A 14,794-nucleotide genomic window follows, 5' to 3' on the forward strand; every position below is an offset into this window, starting at 1 on the left:
AAAACAACATGTTTTGTATTTAAATCTACGGTGGATGCAATTCTTATTGTCGTGTGTTTCGTTTTACATTTAACTCCAACTGGGGTGTCAAACAGCTTAAAGGGCGCTTAGGAAGAACAGAATAAGCAGAATAACATACGCTACACACTTGCCAGTTTCTAATGCTACGCAAGCAAAGTGCAATAATCTGTTTCAGGAACATTATGAACCCACCTTTACACAGCAAACAAATTGTAATTAACTGCATAATTATAATGTCAAACCTTTTTTTCCAGGTCACCCTTCAGTTTGGTGCAGGAAGCCTCTTGCTGGGTTTTCTCCGTGGTTGCAACGTTCAGTCTCCTCTTTAGAGATTCAACGAAGGCCTTTCTGTTGGAAGCTTCATCAGATAAGCACTTGACCTGTGTGTGCAAAAGGTTCACATTGTTTTTTTTTTTCCAAGCGAGGATACAGTCAACATTGTAAGGTCCACGCTGCGCACACACAACAGCCTGGCTTTTTGCCCGCAAGCTGCACTTCACGCACTGATGTTCTGTTCACTGTTTACACCAATGAAATTAGCGCGCAAATGACACCACGCGGCTGCTCTCCTCAGACCGGTCGGTTATAATCCGATATTCTCTTAGTGCGGAAGACATCGGATGACTCATGAGAGCACCATTGCGTCTGCTGGAACGTACATATCAGTCAGGTAAATGACATCATCATTTGGCCGCAGATCAGCTGTGTGCTCACGGTGCAACCATTTGCATTTTCTATCCAGGGATAGGAGGAAATGACTATTTTAAGACATCATGTAATCATATCGTAATGTGTTTTTTTTGTTTTTAAGATTGCAAAAAAAAAAGCTGAAAAAACACAGGACGAAATAGATTTGTAGACAAGATGATTATTATTTTTTTTGCCATTATGTAATCATGCTTAGAGATGTATGCATGTAATTGCATGTAACTATCATTGTCCACTAAAGCATGTCAACTTATGGAGTTTGATCAAAATGTTCAGAAAGCCTTAAATGGACCGCCGCCTCCTCGCTGCCTCATCAATACACAAGCTTCTAATCACACAGCTGGTGATGTCACTGTCTCAGCCCAGGTTGTAGTTAGTCATTTGAAGCCCCCCCCCTCTACAAAAGCCACTTAAAAAAAACAAAGTTGAATTAATTCGCTAGTGTTAGCTTCACGTTAGCATCAATCATTTAGTCGGGACACTGAGGGATGACTAAGAGTCAGATGCACTAACCACTACCCAAAAACCAATCTAATTGATCTGAAAGGTTGATTTAGTCAAAGAAAAGCAAAAAACGTTAACGTCACTGTGTGTGATTTGAGCTTTTATGGCGCATTTCCAGCACCTTCTTCTCCAGCTCCTCCACCTGCCCACGGTAACTCTTCTCCATCTCCTGCAAAAACTTGAGCCTCGTCTTCAGATCCTCCACCAGCTGCCTTTTCATGGTCACATCTCGTTCGGCGTGGCTCGCTCTGCACACATATTGCATTCAGCATGTCAAATTTTACATTTATGCAAATAAGGAAGACTGTTGAGCTTGCCAAAGTTTTTCAAAGCAGAAGTCTCCACGTTGACATTGACTAACTGTCAAGATGCGAAGTCTGGCCTGGATTTTCTTAACCGCTTGCCCTCACAAGGGTCGCGGGGGGGTGGGGGGGCACTGGAGCCTATCCCAGCTGGTTTCGGGCAGTAGGCAGGGCACACCCTGAACTGGTTGTCAGCCAATTGCAGGGCACACAGAGACAAACAACCACCCACACTCGTAATCAGTCAGGTCTTTCATAAATGTAAGAAAATACTTTTAAATTCATGTGAACATAAAATTTCACAGAAAACCGTAAGATACTAAAAACAATGGCCTTTAAAATTCTATTTTCTTATGAATTTATGAGAAAAAGAGATATTAAAATAATAAATTCCTGTTTTTTTTAATCGATATCAGACTCTAAAAGTAAAACGATTTGATATTGATTATTCAATTTTTCAAACCCAGCCTTAAAATAAACCTAACAGTGACCTTCAGTCAATGAGAGATTGACAGCTCTCACATTATGAGCTGGATTCGAGGTCACAACTTTGTTATTGAACTTCAGTGCTTATTTAACTCATTCACTCCCAGCCATTTTCACGGAAGCAACCCCCTTCGCTCCAGGCTGTTATACTGGATTTTGACTGATTTTGCAAGGCCCACAGAATATTGTGTTCTATTGTGATAAAAACATGGAACCTACCAAAACAATGATTAGTGTCTTCTTTCATCAGGAGAAAATCTGTTTCCGTTTTGCAGCAATTAGCATTAGAATATAGCTAAGTTTCATCATTATTCACAAATCTGCTTAAAACTGGCTAAATTAGCTTTTTTCAACATGGCCCTGGTTGATCTCTTATACTCTGCTTCCACCTGGTGGCCGTTTTTGTATTCACTACCACCGTTCACCCGTTCTCTGCAGTGCAGAAGCTGCATCAAAGTCTTCTGTATGCTTTAGCATAAAAAACAAACAACTATATAAACATATAAATACGTCTTTGGGACACTTAAAACATTTAAAATAGATCGTATTTATACATTTTGGGGAGCAAATAAGTTAAGGTAGCTGTACTTTACTAGATGAGTGATACTAAACAAGTCAGACACGGCAACAAAATATATTCACGATACGGTCAGGCACGCGCGCAATGCTAATGCAACTCTGGCAGGCACCGTGTCCCCAAGTAGCGCAGCAGGCATGACAGCTCATTATGACAACTAAATATGCTCGTACGCAGAGGAGCTGAATTGAAGACGCTTCCCAGCAGACGCATATTAAATCAAGTGCACTGTGAAGGAGCAGGAAGTGTGACTGCGAGCCACCTTTCCATCCTCTTGTTGACAAACAGCAATTTGAATCAGGAGTGACACTGCTTGGCAGACAGTAATCAATGCATGTAAATGTTTAAATTATGATCAGGAGTTCACCTGTCGCATACAAGAATGCATCAGCAGGAGGTCTTCGCATGGATGACAGCAAATATTTGTATGCTGACAATAATCCCCTTCAGGCTCGTGTGGCCTGTTCTGCACCAGCAGTTTCATTCACACAAAATGCATCTCATGTCACTTTCCATTTCAATTAGCGGCCTTTTGTGACATGTTTGATTTTTTTTCTCTGGCCCTCGAGAGCCGGAGCCCTCCAGGATTGACATATTTCCATCCTCCAACACAGCTGATTCAAATAATCAAGCTCTGCAGAAGCCTGATAACGATCCTGATTTTTAGAATCAGCTGTGTAGAAGGACGGAAATATCTAAAACCTGCAGGGCCTCTCGAGGACCAGGAGTGAGGAAGCCTGCTGTAGGGGATTGGCTTCAAGTCAGACCTTGGATCAGCATTCAGAATGTCTAAAAAAGCATTGCTGAATAGAACAGCATGTGTTCACATTTTTAACCTTATAAAGCCAAACGTATCATATTAAATACAAGACATTTTGAGCCCTCTATTTCACGAGTATACCCCCCCACCCCCCATTAAAGGGATATTTGACTCATTAAGCCATTTTCAGCAGTGAAAAGTGAATATTTTGTCCAGAATTAATTTGATAACTTCGTTATTTTTCATGTACAATTAATACCTTTAAAAACGATTTATTCCACTTGCTGTCGACTGATTATGACATCACCTGTGCTGAGGAAGTAGGTAACGACCAATCATGGCTCACCTGTTTTCTGGGTTTGGTCAGTAAACTGAGGCATGATTGGTCGTTACCTACTTCCTCAGCACAGGTGATGTCATCTTCAGTCGACCACAAGTAGAAAAAAATAGTTTTTAAATGTATTAATTGTACAAAAAATAATGGTTACCACATTAATTATAGACAAAATATTAACCTTTTACTGCTGAAAATGGCTCAATTAATCAAGTATCCCTTTAAAACCCTGACTTACGGTATATGATCTGACACATGCATTGCACAAATAATCCACTAGAGGGCAGTTGAGAAAGGAGAGACACCTATACTTATTAATAGTAGGAAATGTTCTTTCTGATTTTTGGAAATACTAATATGTTTGATGTCAGTTTACTTGTCTATTGTTGACAGTTATAAATGTATAAATTTAAAGCATTGTGACCGGATGTATCAAATATGACACAAATCAAAAGTCCTATGTGGAAGTAGATTTTCAAAACAAATAAAAAATTGTTTGTTTGTTTAAAAGGACCAATAAATAAATATTTACAAATAATCTGAATTTTCTCTCATATATTTCATGGTTCAGGCTCTTAAGCTATTTACCATGTCTGTCTATAGTGTGTGGGATTGGAGCAAAGACAAGGATGCAGCTTGTGGGACAGAGTGACTCGTAACACCACTTTACACTGGCTGTGACTTGTGTTTTTCCAACTAAACACATGATGCAACGCTTGAGCAAATGCTTTCGTGTAAGTAAATGTCCCCGTCTCCCTGGGTGGACGAGTGCCCGAGGGCACACCGGCTGAATAAATGTGAGCTTGCTTGTCCTATTGGAGTGGCATTAAATTAAATAAGAGTGGAGTCTGGCCCCAGGACTTTGTGGGGGGGAGGGGAAGAGGAGGACGAGCGGTGCTCACTGGTTACCCCTATGGATTTGGCCATTAATGAGAAAACCCATATTGAACCTTTCAGATAACTGCCTGGTGTTGACTTAAAGATGAAGAGCGGCAATAAGGGCCCCGGTAGGCTCGCTCTGCCCCGACGCTAATGGCAATTAGATGGACAACATTTATTTTAGATGTTCCCTTCTTGTGCAGCCCAAAAAGAATAGAGGATGAAAAAGAATGAGGCATATATACGCTGCCTCGTCTCCAGTGTGTGATCTGTATTTATGAGTGTTAGCAGACGGCAGAGCGGGAAAAACTACGGCTCTGATCACTCGCCGCGTTTGTTCCCTTTGTTCTCGCGCTTGTTGCGGCAATATTGTTCATCAAACATGCGCGCATTGTAATGATAACAGCGGCGAGCGCGCACGTGCTTTTCCAGCCGTGTTAAGAAACGGAGCGGACACTTGATGTGGCTGATAGACAACAGGGCGAAGAGATGAAAGCGGCACCTTCATAAATAAAGCAGCGCCACAGTGCCGGATATTGACTGAGGACATGCCGGTGTACTTTGAAATTCTTTTTTCTTTTTGTGCTGCTCTCTTCTTTAAGTCGAAGCAGCGCGGGTCCCCGTGTGTGCGCGGAGATGTATATTTCAGAGGCGTCTAGACATGGTCTTTCATTCCAAGAAGAGGGGTCCCCACGTGGAGGCAAACGGAGCGGTGGGCTACAAATGTGTGTGCGCGTCGGCTTTCTGGCGCGTGTGTCTGAGGCTGTCGCGGAAACCCGAGCGCAGGGGATGTTTCGCTCTGTCTGCGCTGTGATCCGCCCGGCGCTTTGGTCGCATGCAAACACAACACACCCACTGTGATTGTACACATGCCCTGGATGCATTATTGAGGGGCGGCGGGCACACCACGCAGCATGCCTGACAAAGAGGAAGGAAGCGGCAGAGAGGATGGAAAAAGTCCTTTGTAGCGCCCGTAGAGATGAAACCTGAGAGGTGCAGTGATGATGCTGCGGAAGCTTGGTCATACAGTTTGAAAGTTGACGGACATTTGCTGAAAGAAATGTTAAATTTTGCATGTGGGCTCATGGCAGGGCTGGACTGGCCATCTGGCATCCGGGGCAGATGCCCGGTGGGCTGATTCAATGATTGTTTCCCTCCATTTTACATGGAGAGACGGGTCCACAATTAAGAAGGAGAAGCCCATTCGTCCATTTACAATATAGAGATTAAATTGAACCAATAAACCTCAGTAGTAGAGCTATGTGGTAGCCAAGGGCGGTCAGGAATCGGGCTGAGCCGGCGGGCCTAAGTATAAATGCTAAGGCCAATTATTTGTGCTAGTTCTGTCTTGGCTCATGGTTATCAAGACTGCCTACGGATCGGAGTTTTGGGTTTAATTCTTGGCTATGTGACTCGAAGCACTTGTGCGGATTTTCATTCATGTCAAGACCATAGGTGAGAGAGTGAGTGTGAATGGTTGTTTATATGTTCCATGCAATTGGCTTGTGGATAGTCCAAGTTAGAGCTGTCAAAATTAATTGAATATCAAATTAATCGACAACTACTAATCAAGTAATCATTTGGAACCATTTTTTTCTCTTTAAAATTGTCCAAATCCTCTGATTTCAGCATATAAACAGTAATTGTTCACTGATTTCTGTCATCTTTCATGAAAGAAGACTTCTTCTGTGCTTAATCAAAATAAGACATTTGCAAACATCTGTTTTTACTCTGGAAAACAATGACCAAACCGGTAACGTAGTACAACATCAATCACTGTACGAATACAAAGTACGAAATAACCACCAATCACTGGTTAATAAACAGTAATCAGGTTAAAAAAAGGCTTTTGTAATACACTTTAATGCAAAATTAAAAGGAATCCGTTTAGTCGATTAATCGATTGAATAATTGATAAGATTAATCGATTCTAAAAATATTCTATTATGACAGCACGAGTCCAAGTGTAAATATTGCGATTTAATAGACAATTATTTTTTCAAGCTCCTCTTCACATGTTTTTTTTTTAAATTAATTAACCTGTATTACAGTAAACAATATCAGATTTATTATACAAATATGTTTTGGTTTTATAGGCTTATGCTCAAATAAATGAGAACAAACCATGAATTATCATGAAAAACACTTTATCTACAATGACTACTTCGTAAAGACTTTCACTTTGACCTGCAGTCTTTTAAGCTTTCACGACCAGTCTAACAACCTCCACTTTCCCCCTCGATGAAGTCCTTTGCCGTGTTGGCAAGTGTGTTTTGGGTCATTATCGTGTTGCATCATGAGGCTTCTCCCTATTAGTTTGGATGCGCTTTCAAAGGTTTCATAGACTTAAGAATTGACTCTGCTGCGGCCATTATGAGTTACGTCAAGAACTGAAAGAGGCTGCAGTAAAGGCCTGGTGAAGCATCGCAAATAGAGAATGAAACAGTCTGGCGAAGACTATTGCAAGTATGGGTATGCCCACCAAATATCAAATGTTATTGAATTTAATTTCGTTTAACTCATTTGCTCCCAAAAATGTATAAAAACGTTCTAAATATTGCTATGGTCCCCCCCAAACATTTATTTATACGTTTTTCATGTTTTATTTTTATTTGTATGCTAGAGCATACAGAAGGCTTTGATGCAGACTCTGCCATGAAGAGGTCGCTGCAACAAGCTGTTCCCCCCACAGTTTTCAACAGATTTGTGAATAATGATGAAACTTAGCTATATTCTAATGTTAATTGCTGCAAAACGGAAACAAATAGAAATATATATTTTTTTCCCTCCTGATTTTATAGCAATAGAACACAATATTCTGTGGGCCTTGCAAAATCAGTCAACATCCAGTAAAACAGCCGGGAGTGAAGGGGGTTGCTTCAGTGAAAATGGCTGCGAGTGAATGAGTTAATAATGACTGTTCCAATACTTTTGCTCACTTGAAAATTGGGTGGCTTCAAACAAAAGGTACTCTGTCTTGAGTTGTTTAACACAGCTAAATGTAAATACAGTACCATGAAATAAAAACTGAAATTCTGAACTTTTATCACACTTTTGATCTGAAACCCAAATGTCTTCAAGATACAAAAGAAAAAAGGAATTGACCTTGTTTTTATGTAAAATACCATAATCTGCGATACAGTCATGACAATATAAGTAAAGTGCAATATGTGGCATGCGACCACTTTTTAGGAAATAAAACCTCCGCTTCTTTTTGGATGAACGCTTGCGCCTAATGTTTATGTACTTTAATGTTGACACTTAGAGAGCTATAATAAATAATATAAATAATATAATAATCAATTTGAGAACCACTAATTTAGAGTTTACTATGAACCGGTTGCCAACCAATCGAGGCAGCACGTATAGAAAAACAACCATCCACAAATTGCAGAACGTACCTGGAAAAACGGTTCACTTAATTATATGAGCGCGAAAGTTCAAATGTGAAATTAATGAGTTTGATGAATCATTTTATACAGTATTTCCATGATATCCTCTGGAATTTGTTGTTATCCAATCCACTCAAAGGTCCACAAGCGTTCCATAACAAAAGTGTGTTCGACCTCTCAATACACCGATGACAAGACACGTGAATTGTTTATAGTGATACATTAAAAAGTGTGTACTACGTTGAGTGCCACAGTGTGTGTGTGTGTGTGTGTGTGTGTGTGTGTGTTTGTGCGCCATCTAACTCATTAGGGCTTGCGGCCCACAGGCAAAGAGCGATGCTGCGTGGGTTTTAGTGTCACGGGCCAAAACGGCGCCTCCTGCGGCACACAATCGATCGATGTGCTGCTTTGATCAGCACTCCGCATCAGCTACCCACATAAACAACAGCAGCAGCGCTACATGACACATTTGCACACGCACACATGGACACACACGCTAATTCCTTCAGCATCTCGCATTCTCTTGCTCATGCATAATGGTGTGAATGCTAAAAGCGAAGCATTCAATACAAACGTGTCGCATTAACGTATTTAAAGTTAAAACAACCAAAGTCTGCATTCTGTTCAAATTTGATGATACACGTTAGTACACACATGAAAAAAATATCATTGACTACTTCCACTGGTGACAGGTTTCTAAATGTGTTTACTTAACTTCACCGATAATCATTTAATTGTTCTGTGTTTGGGCAATAATTGAACAAATCATGTATTTATTAATACATAAACATATTTTAATAGTCATTAAAAAAATCAATCCATCTATTAAAGAATTCCCAAGTATGGCGGCCTAGTGTGATATGCCCAGTAAGTCAGAAGGATGACAGCAGGAAAATAATGAAAAATTATACTGTACAGTGTAATATTATTCAGAAAAACACATTATAAATTCAAATTAAATGAATATAAATATTTATGCATTGCCATTTATTGTATACATAATGATATAATTCAATAATTTATCTAACAAATAAAAAAATATATAGAGCTTATACAATTTTTCAAACAAAAACTGAACATAAAAAATACATATTTTAATGTAATAATTTATAAAATATTACATGCATGTTTTTACGTTATTTTCCCACAAACAAAATTGGTATTTCATTATAATAATATAATACTATAGCTAGTATAATAGACTCCTGTGATATTATAATAATTTATAATCATTTCACAACTAAACATAAAAAATATATTTTTTAAATTTAATCATTTTATAAAATATTACATGCATCTTTTTACTTTATTTTTCCACAAACAAAATGATTTCAATATAATATAATACAATATAATAGACTGCTGTGATATTAAACCCATATTGCTTACAGCCGCCATTGAATACTATCGCCACACATTGTGATAAATTAACACTGGCGTTATTTCACAGCATTCACTGCAATTTGTATTTTTTTTCTTCTCTCCATACAAATGTGCACAACGGAGGAGCGTGTGTCTGTGAGCTGCCACATGGTGGAATCAAACACTGCAGATCAGAGCTGCAAGCTGATGCGCGGGAAGAGAGGGAAGGCAGGATGGAGAGGGAGAGACAAAGAAGGGAGAGGGGAGAAAAAAGGCAGAGCAAGAAAAGAAGAAGAACAAAAACAAGAAGAAGAAGAAGAAAACATGTAGAAGTGACTAACTTGTCGTGCAGCTGGCGGAGCTTGTCCTCCTTCTCGTGCATTTGGCCTCGCAGGGCTTTGTTAGCCGCCACCTGCCTCGTGACCTCCGCACTTGTACTCTGGTGGAGGGGGGGGGGGGGCACATCGCGAGTGTGTGTGTTAATGTGTCTCAGTGCTTGCTGTATATGGGGGAGGTGAGGTTGATTGGAGGGGGGAGGGGGGGGGGGGAATTCACGACATGGCTGATGACAGGTCAGCCGCAGCATGCCTCCTCATTATAGTTACAGCGGGAGGGGGGAGGGGGGGGGGGGTGCTAAAGGAGGTTAAGAGGAGAGCGTAGTTTTCAAAATGGATGAGATAAAGGGGGTCGCTCGGAAATATTAAATCAAATTGAACCCACAAATGCTCAACGTACATAATTATGTGCTGCATATTATTATTTGTATTCATTTAGTAAGGCTTTTGGAGGACTTGAAATGTGCCTTGACAGGAAAAAATCTGATAGGGTCATCTTGGAAATGGGAACGCATAGGTTTTTTATCATATTGTAACTCAAATGCTTCTCTTAGAGAATGGTTACTTTCTGAAGATTTAAGATGTGAAAGCCTCACTATACTTATATACGGCAAGCATTGTGTGTCCACCATGGCCTCTACCTCGGCTCAGTAAGGCCCCTCCCCCCACCCCCCAAACACACACACAATTTTTTCTTTTTCTTTACTGTCACCTGACATGAGTTCCCGCGTTGAGTTTAACGACAGCAACGATCTGCTGCATGACGTTGACGAGCCAGGTGAGGTACTGTATTGTTCATCCCTATGCCGTACGAGCACCCGTCTCTACTGTTATTCTTATTGTGACAGGTGCGCCATAATGAGATCAAACGGTAAGAAATGCTAATTTGTGTTGAAATCACATGCAATTTCAGATGATATGTGTAAATTGAAAAGTATATTGAAACATTTTACCTTCCCCTCTTTCTCTCTCTTTTTTTTAAACAATTTTAATGTGAAGCCTTGAAGAAACATCAAGGTCTAAGTAGTTTTACAACTTTTTCTTGCTTGACTCATTTCCTCCCCAAAACGTATATATACATTCTATTTTAAATGTTTTGAGTGTCCCAAAGACATATTTATACGTTTTTATATTAGAGCATACAGAAGGCTTTGAGATGCAGCCTCTAAACTGCAGAGAACGGGGGAAGCAATGGTAGTAATTACAAAAACGGCCAGCGGGTGGCAGCAGAGTATAAGAGATCAACCAGGGCCTTGTTGCAAAAAAAGCTCTTTCCCCCACTGTTTCAACAGATTTGTGAATAATGATGAAACTTAAGAGAATATTAGAACTAGCTTTGCATTTTATTTTGTGCGGTAATACAGTACAACCACAATAACGAACAAAAGTGTCATTAAAAGTGAACGTCTTTCTAAAGGCGGAATTTTCACATTGGATTTCACTGGTGAGAGGTGTACCTAATGAAGCGTCCAGTGAGGGGACTGACCTTGAGTTTAGCTTGCAGTTGTTTGACCTCTGCCTCCAGGGCCTGGCAGGAGCACTCAGCTGTGCGACGGGGGAAATTGCTTTGCCTCCACTGTTCCAGCTCCATCTCCAAAACCTTCTTCTGCTGCTCCACACCCACGAGCTCCGACGTCAGCTTCTACAAAGGTGACCAGGAAACTGAGTTGGTGGTTTATGGCTGTAACATTCCTATATAAAATCTTTTCTAATATAATAACAGCTGAGCAAAGAATTAAAACAATTACAATTACTGTATCTAATATTTCTGTTAATAAATGTATATCATTTTTTACAGTGGACCTCTGCTAATTGCAGGGAAATGAGACCAAGCCTGGCAGCAATTAGCAAATTTCTGCCAGTAATTTACACCCCACCTCCAAAGGTGACATCATCTGTGGTAAGGGAGAAAGTTATAGTTCCTATATTAACTCATTCACGCCCAGGCATTTTCACTGAAGCAACCCCCTTCGCTGCCGGCTTTTTTTTTTATACTGGATTTTGACTGATTTTGCAAGGCCCACAGAATATTGTGTTCTATTGCTATAAAAACATGGAACAAAGATTAGAGTCTCTACTTTTATCGGGAAAAAAAGTACATGTGTATCCGTTTCTGTTTTGCAGCAATTAGCATTAGAATATCACTAAGTTTCATCATTATTCACAAATCTGTTGAAAACAATGGGAAAAAAGAGTTTTGCAACATGGCCCTGGTTGATCTCTTATACTCTGCTGCCACCTGTTGGCCGTTTTTTGTAATAACTACCATTGCTTTAAGCCCCTTCATGTCAGAAGCTGTATCAAAGCATTATGTATGCTCTAGCATGAACAAACATAAAAAAACACATGATTTTGGGAGTGAAGGACAAATTATTTAAAAAAAACATAATACGTATATGGGTTTGAATGAGTTAAGAGCGCCAGATGATATTAGGTCTGTATTGATGATAGTAAACATCACTGTGGAGGCTTTTAACCAAATATGTTGTAGTAAGATGAAAATGATGAATGCCTAATGGCACGAATAGGAGACTTGATATGTGAAGATGTATGTCCCACAAACACATACTTGAAACCACAGATTCCCACAGGTTGGCCCTTTGCTCTGCATACGCCGAGGTTATTGATATCTGGTTGCCGGCTCACACCTTTTAATAGAATCACCCTTGTTTTAGGTTTCCAGTGCCGTATTGAAGACAAGTGTACCGAGAGGTGGGTAAAAAGTGATGGAGAGGGGTCGGCAGGGCTGCGGATGAAGCGGCAACGCCGGGGGAATTAGGAGTGGCATTGATGACACTTCCTGTAACACAGGCTTTGATTTCAGCAGGCCATTTTCAGCCCCTTGGTGAGACGTGACACTGACATGGACTGATGTCATAGCGGCGCTCCATTAGGCTGGAAAAGACAGGACACCTCTCATGACTAACGCGGCTCAGAGTGACAGTCAATCATGTGCGGGATAAATAAGGGAGGACAGGTTGCAGAAATAGCCACACGGCCACGACTGACTGTCAGTGTTAGAAGCCACACTTGCTGGCAAAATGTGAAGAATAAAGAAATATGTTAACCAAAACACTTATATTTCTTTTTATGCAACCAACATTTTAATTCTACTTGATGTATTTTTTTTTGGGCCAGTCAGTGCACCCTTTAATCCTGCAATAATCCCACCATTTAACATGAAAGAGGAGGGTAAGACACCTCCACGCTTAAAAAGATAAGGCAGGTAAAAACACGAGCAACGTTACAAATCGACTATACGGGCTGCGGCGGTGGAGCTAAGTAATCCGTGCGAGCAAGGAAATGATCTTGTATATGGATGCTATGCCTGACAAGAGCATTTCGTCAAAAGGACGGGGATTTGCTTTTGTCACCCGCTTTTTTTTTCTCTCTCCACGCTTCTTATACTACCTTCAATAATTCCTGGGAATTTTACAAGTTGAATCTCATTTGAAAAATGTACTATTTCGTAAACTCTGTACTGTTTTGTTTATCTAACAAATTTACCTCATTCACTCCCAGCAATTTTCACAGAAGCAACCCTCTTTGCTCCCGGCTGTTTTACTGCATTTTGACTGATTTTACAAGGCCCACAGAATATTGTGTTCGATTGCTATAAAAACATGGAACCTACCAAAAGAAAGATTATCATCGGTTTCAATTTTTCAGCAATTAGCATTAGCATATAGCTAGGTTTCATCATTATTCACAAACCTGTTGAAAACACTGGCAAAAAGAGCTTGTTGCAACATGGCTCTGGTTGATCTCTTATACTGTGCTGCCACCTGCTGGCCGTTTTTTTGTAATAACTACCAGTGACCTCTTCATGTCAGAAGCTGCATCAAAGCCTTCTGTATTCTCTATCATAAAAAAAAACATTAAAAAACTAATTTATACGTTTTGGGGTTTGAATGGGTTAAGTGGAACATTCATATCATATCAAACATTTTGTGATTAATTCTGATGATTATTGCGTTTGTGGATTATGAATTAAGCAGAAAATTCCTCCCATTTTCATATATTCCAGGGGGCAGCCATTTTGCCACTTGACGGCTGAAAATGACAATTGCTCAAGTATCAGGTAACGACCAATCACAGATCACCTGTTCTTGGTCATGTGACGTTCACCAAAGGCCAATTACAGCTCAGCTCGCAAACATGACATGATCAAACTCAGAAAACAGGCGCAATGTCAATTTGAACTAAATTCATTGGTCAGCTCAAATTTTTCTCTTGGTGCTAATACTGACATCATTTTCCCAGCATACCATTGTCAGCATTCACACTACGAGCTCAATATTTTAAGTCCAACACGAAAAAGTTCCATTGAACGTGTCCTAGTACTCACATGATGCCCCCCTGCAGGGCCTGTCTTAAGCCAATTACAACGCGACCGGCTGGAACGGACCCAAAGTCCATCACCTCTTGCCCTTTCCGGGGAGGGCAACAAGACCCAGCTCGGTCCACCTCGGTCAGCTCTGCAACTTTTTGTGGCAGAGTGGCATTAATACTGCAAGAGTAAAGAGGAAGCAAACAAGACAACAACGCTTCTCAGACAACACCAGTGTGTGCGTGTGAGTGTTTGTGTGTGCGGGCAGTTCACTTCTGAGGTTGGACTTGGCAATCAGATTCCTCGGCGGGAGCACACGGGGGCCACATCCTAGGTAGCATCACTGTAAGGTCAGTACTACGACCCGTGCATGAGTCCACTGCACTGTAAGAGCACACAGTCAACATGCAGACATACTGACACCTAATCAGGTGCTTTCCTCCGCCCGCAAGTGCCATGTTTGAATCCGCCATAGACGTCTCTGTGGCCTGTCAGATTAATGAGAGTGTCTGTTTGGTTTTTAGTGTGCATGCCTTTGCACTGTTCTCTTTGAGTGTGAGAACAAGGTAGCCCTGACCTCATTATTATGGTGTTATTTGATCAGCATTAAGTGCTGCATTTAAAGGAGCCATTTACTGTATGTTATGGAAAATGTCATTTTTCTTTTCCGGTATACAGATAGTTGAATCTCTATTAGAGAGCCTGCCCACTTATCATGTGTGAAATTAAACAACCAAGTAAATATTACATTTTCTACCTCTTCCCAGAAGTGTGAGTGTTTATTTTGCCGGATTGTGACTTAAC

At 40.5% G+C, this 14,794-nt stretch overlaps 1 protein-coding gene across 1 annotated transcript in view; it reads right to left on the reverse strand.

Annotated features, from left to right (window-relative positions):
• The window catches only part of cntln (centlein, centrosomal protein), a 114,574-nt gene that overhangs the window by 30,134 nt on the left and 69,646 nt on the right, over nt 1–14,794 (reverse strand). The window contains exons 19-22 of the mRNA XM_086083030.1: nt 11,147–11,302; nt 9,667–9,764; nt 1,355–1,481; nt 264–401 (exon numbers count right to left, since the gene is read on the reverse strand). Of these exons, the coding sequence (XP_085939156.1) occupies nt 264–401; nt 1,355–1,481; nt 9,667–9,764; nt 11,147–11,302 (519 nt within the window). The remainder of the gene's footprint in view (nt 1–263; nt 402–1,354; nt 1,482–9,666; nt 9,765–11,146; nt 11,303–14,794) is intronic.

The sequence above is a fragment of the Leptonotus elevatus genome, chromosome 8 (genome assembly GCF_054856555.1).
Source record: "Leptonotus elevatus isolate MCC_2025b chromosome 8, RoL_Lele_1.0, whole genome shotgun sequence".
NCBI classification, from domain to species: Eukaryota; Metazoa; Chordata; class Actinopteri; order Syngnathiformes; family Syngnathidae; genus Leptonotus; species Leptonotus elevatus.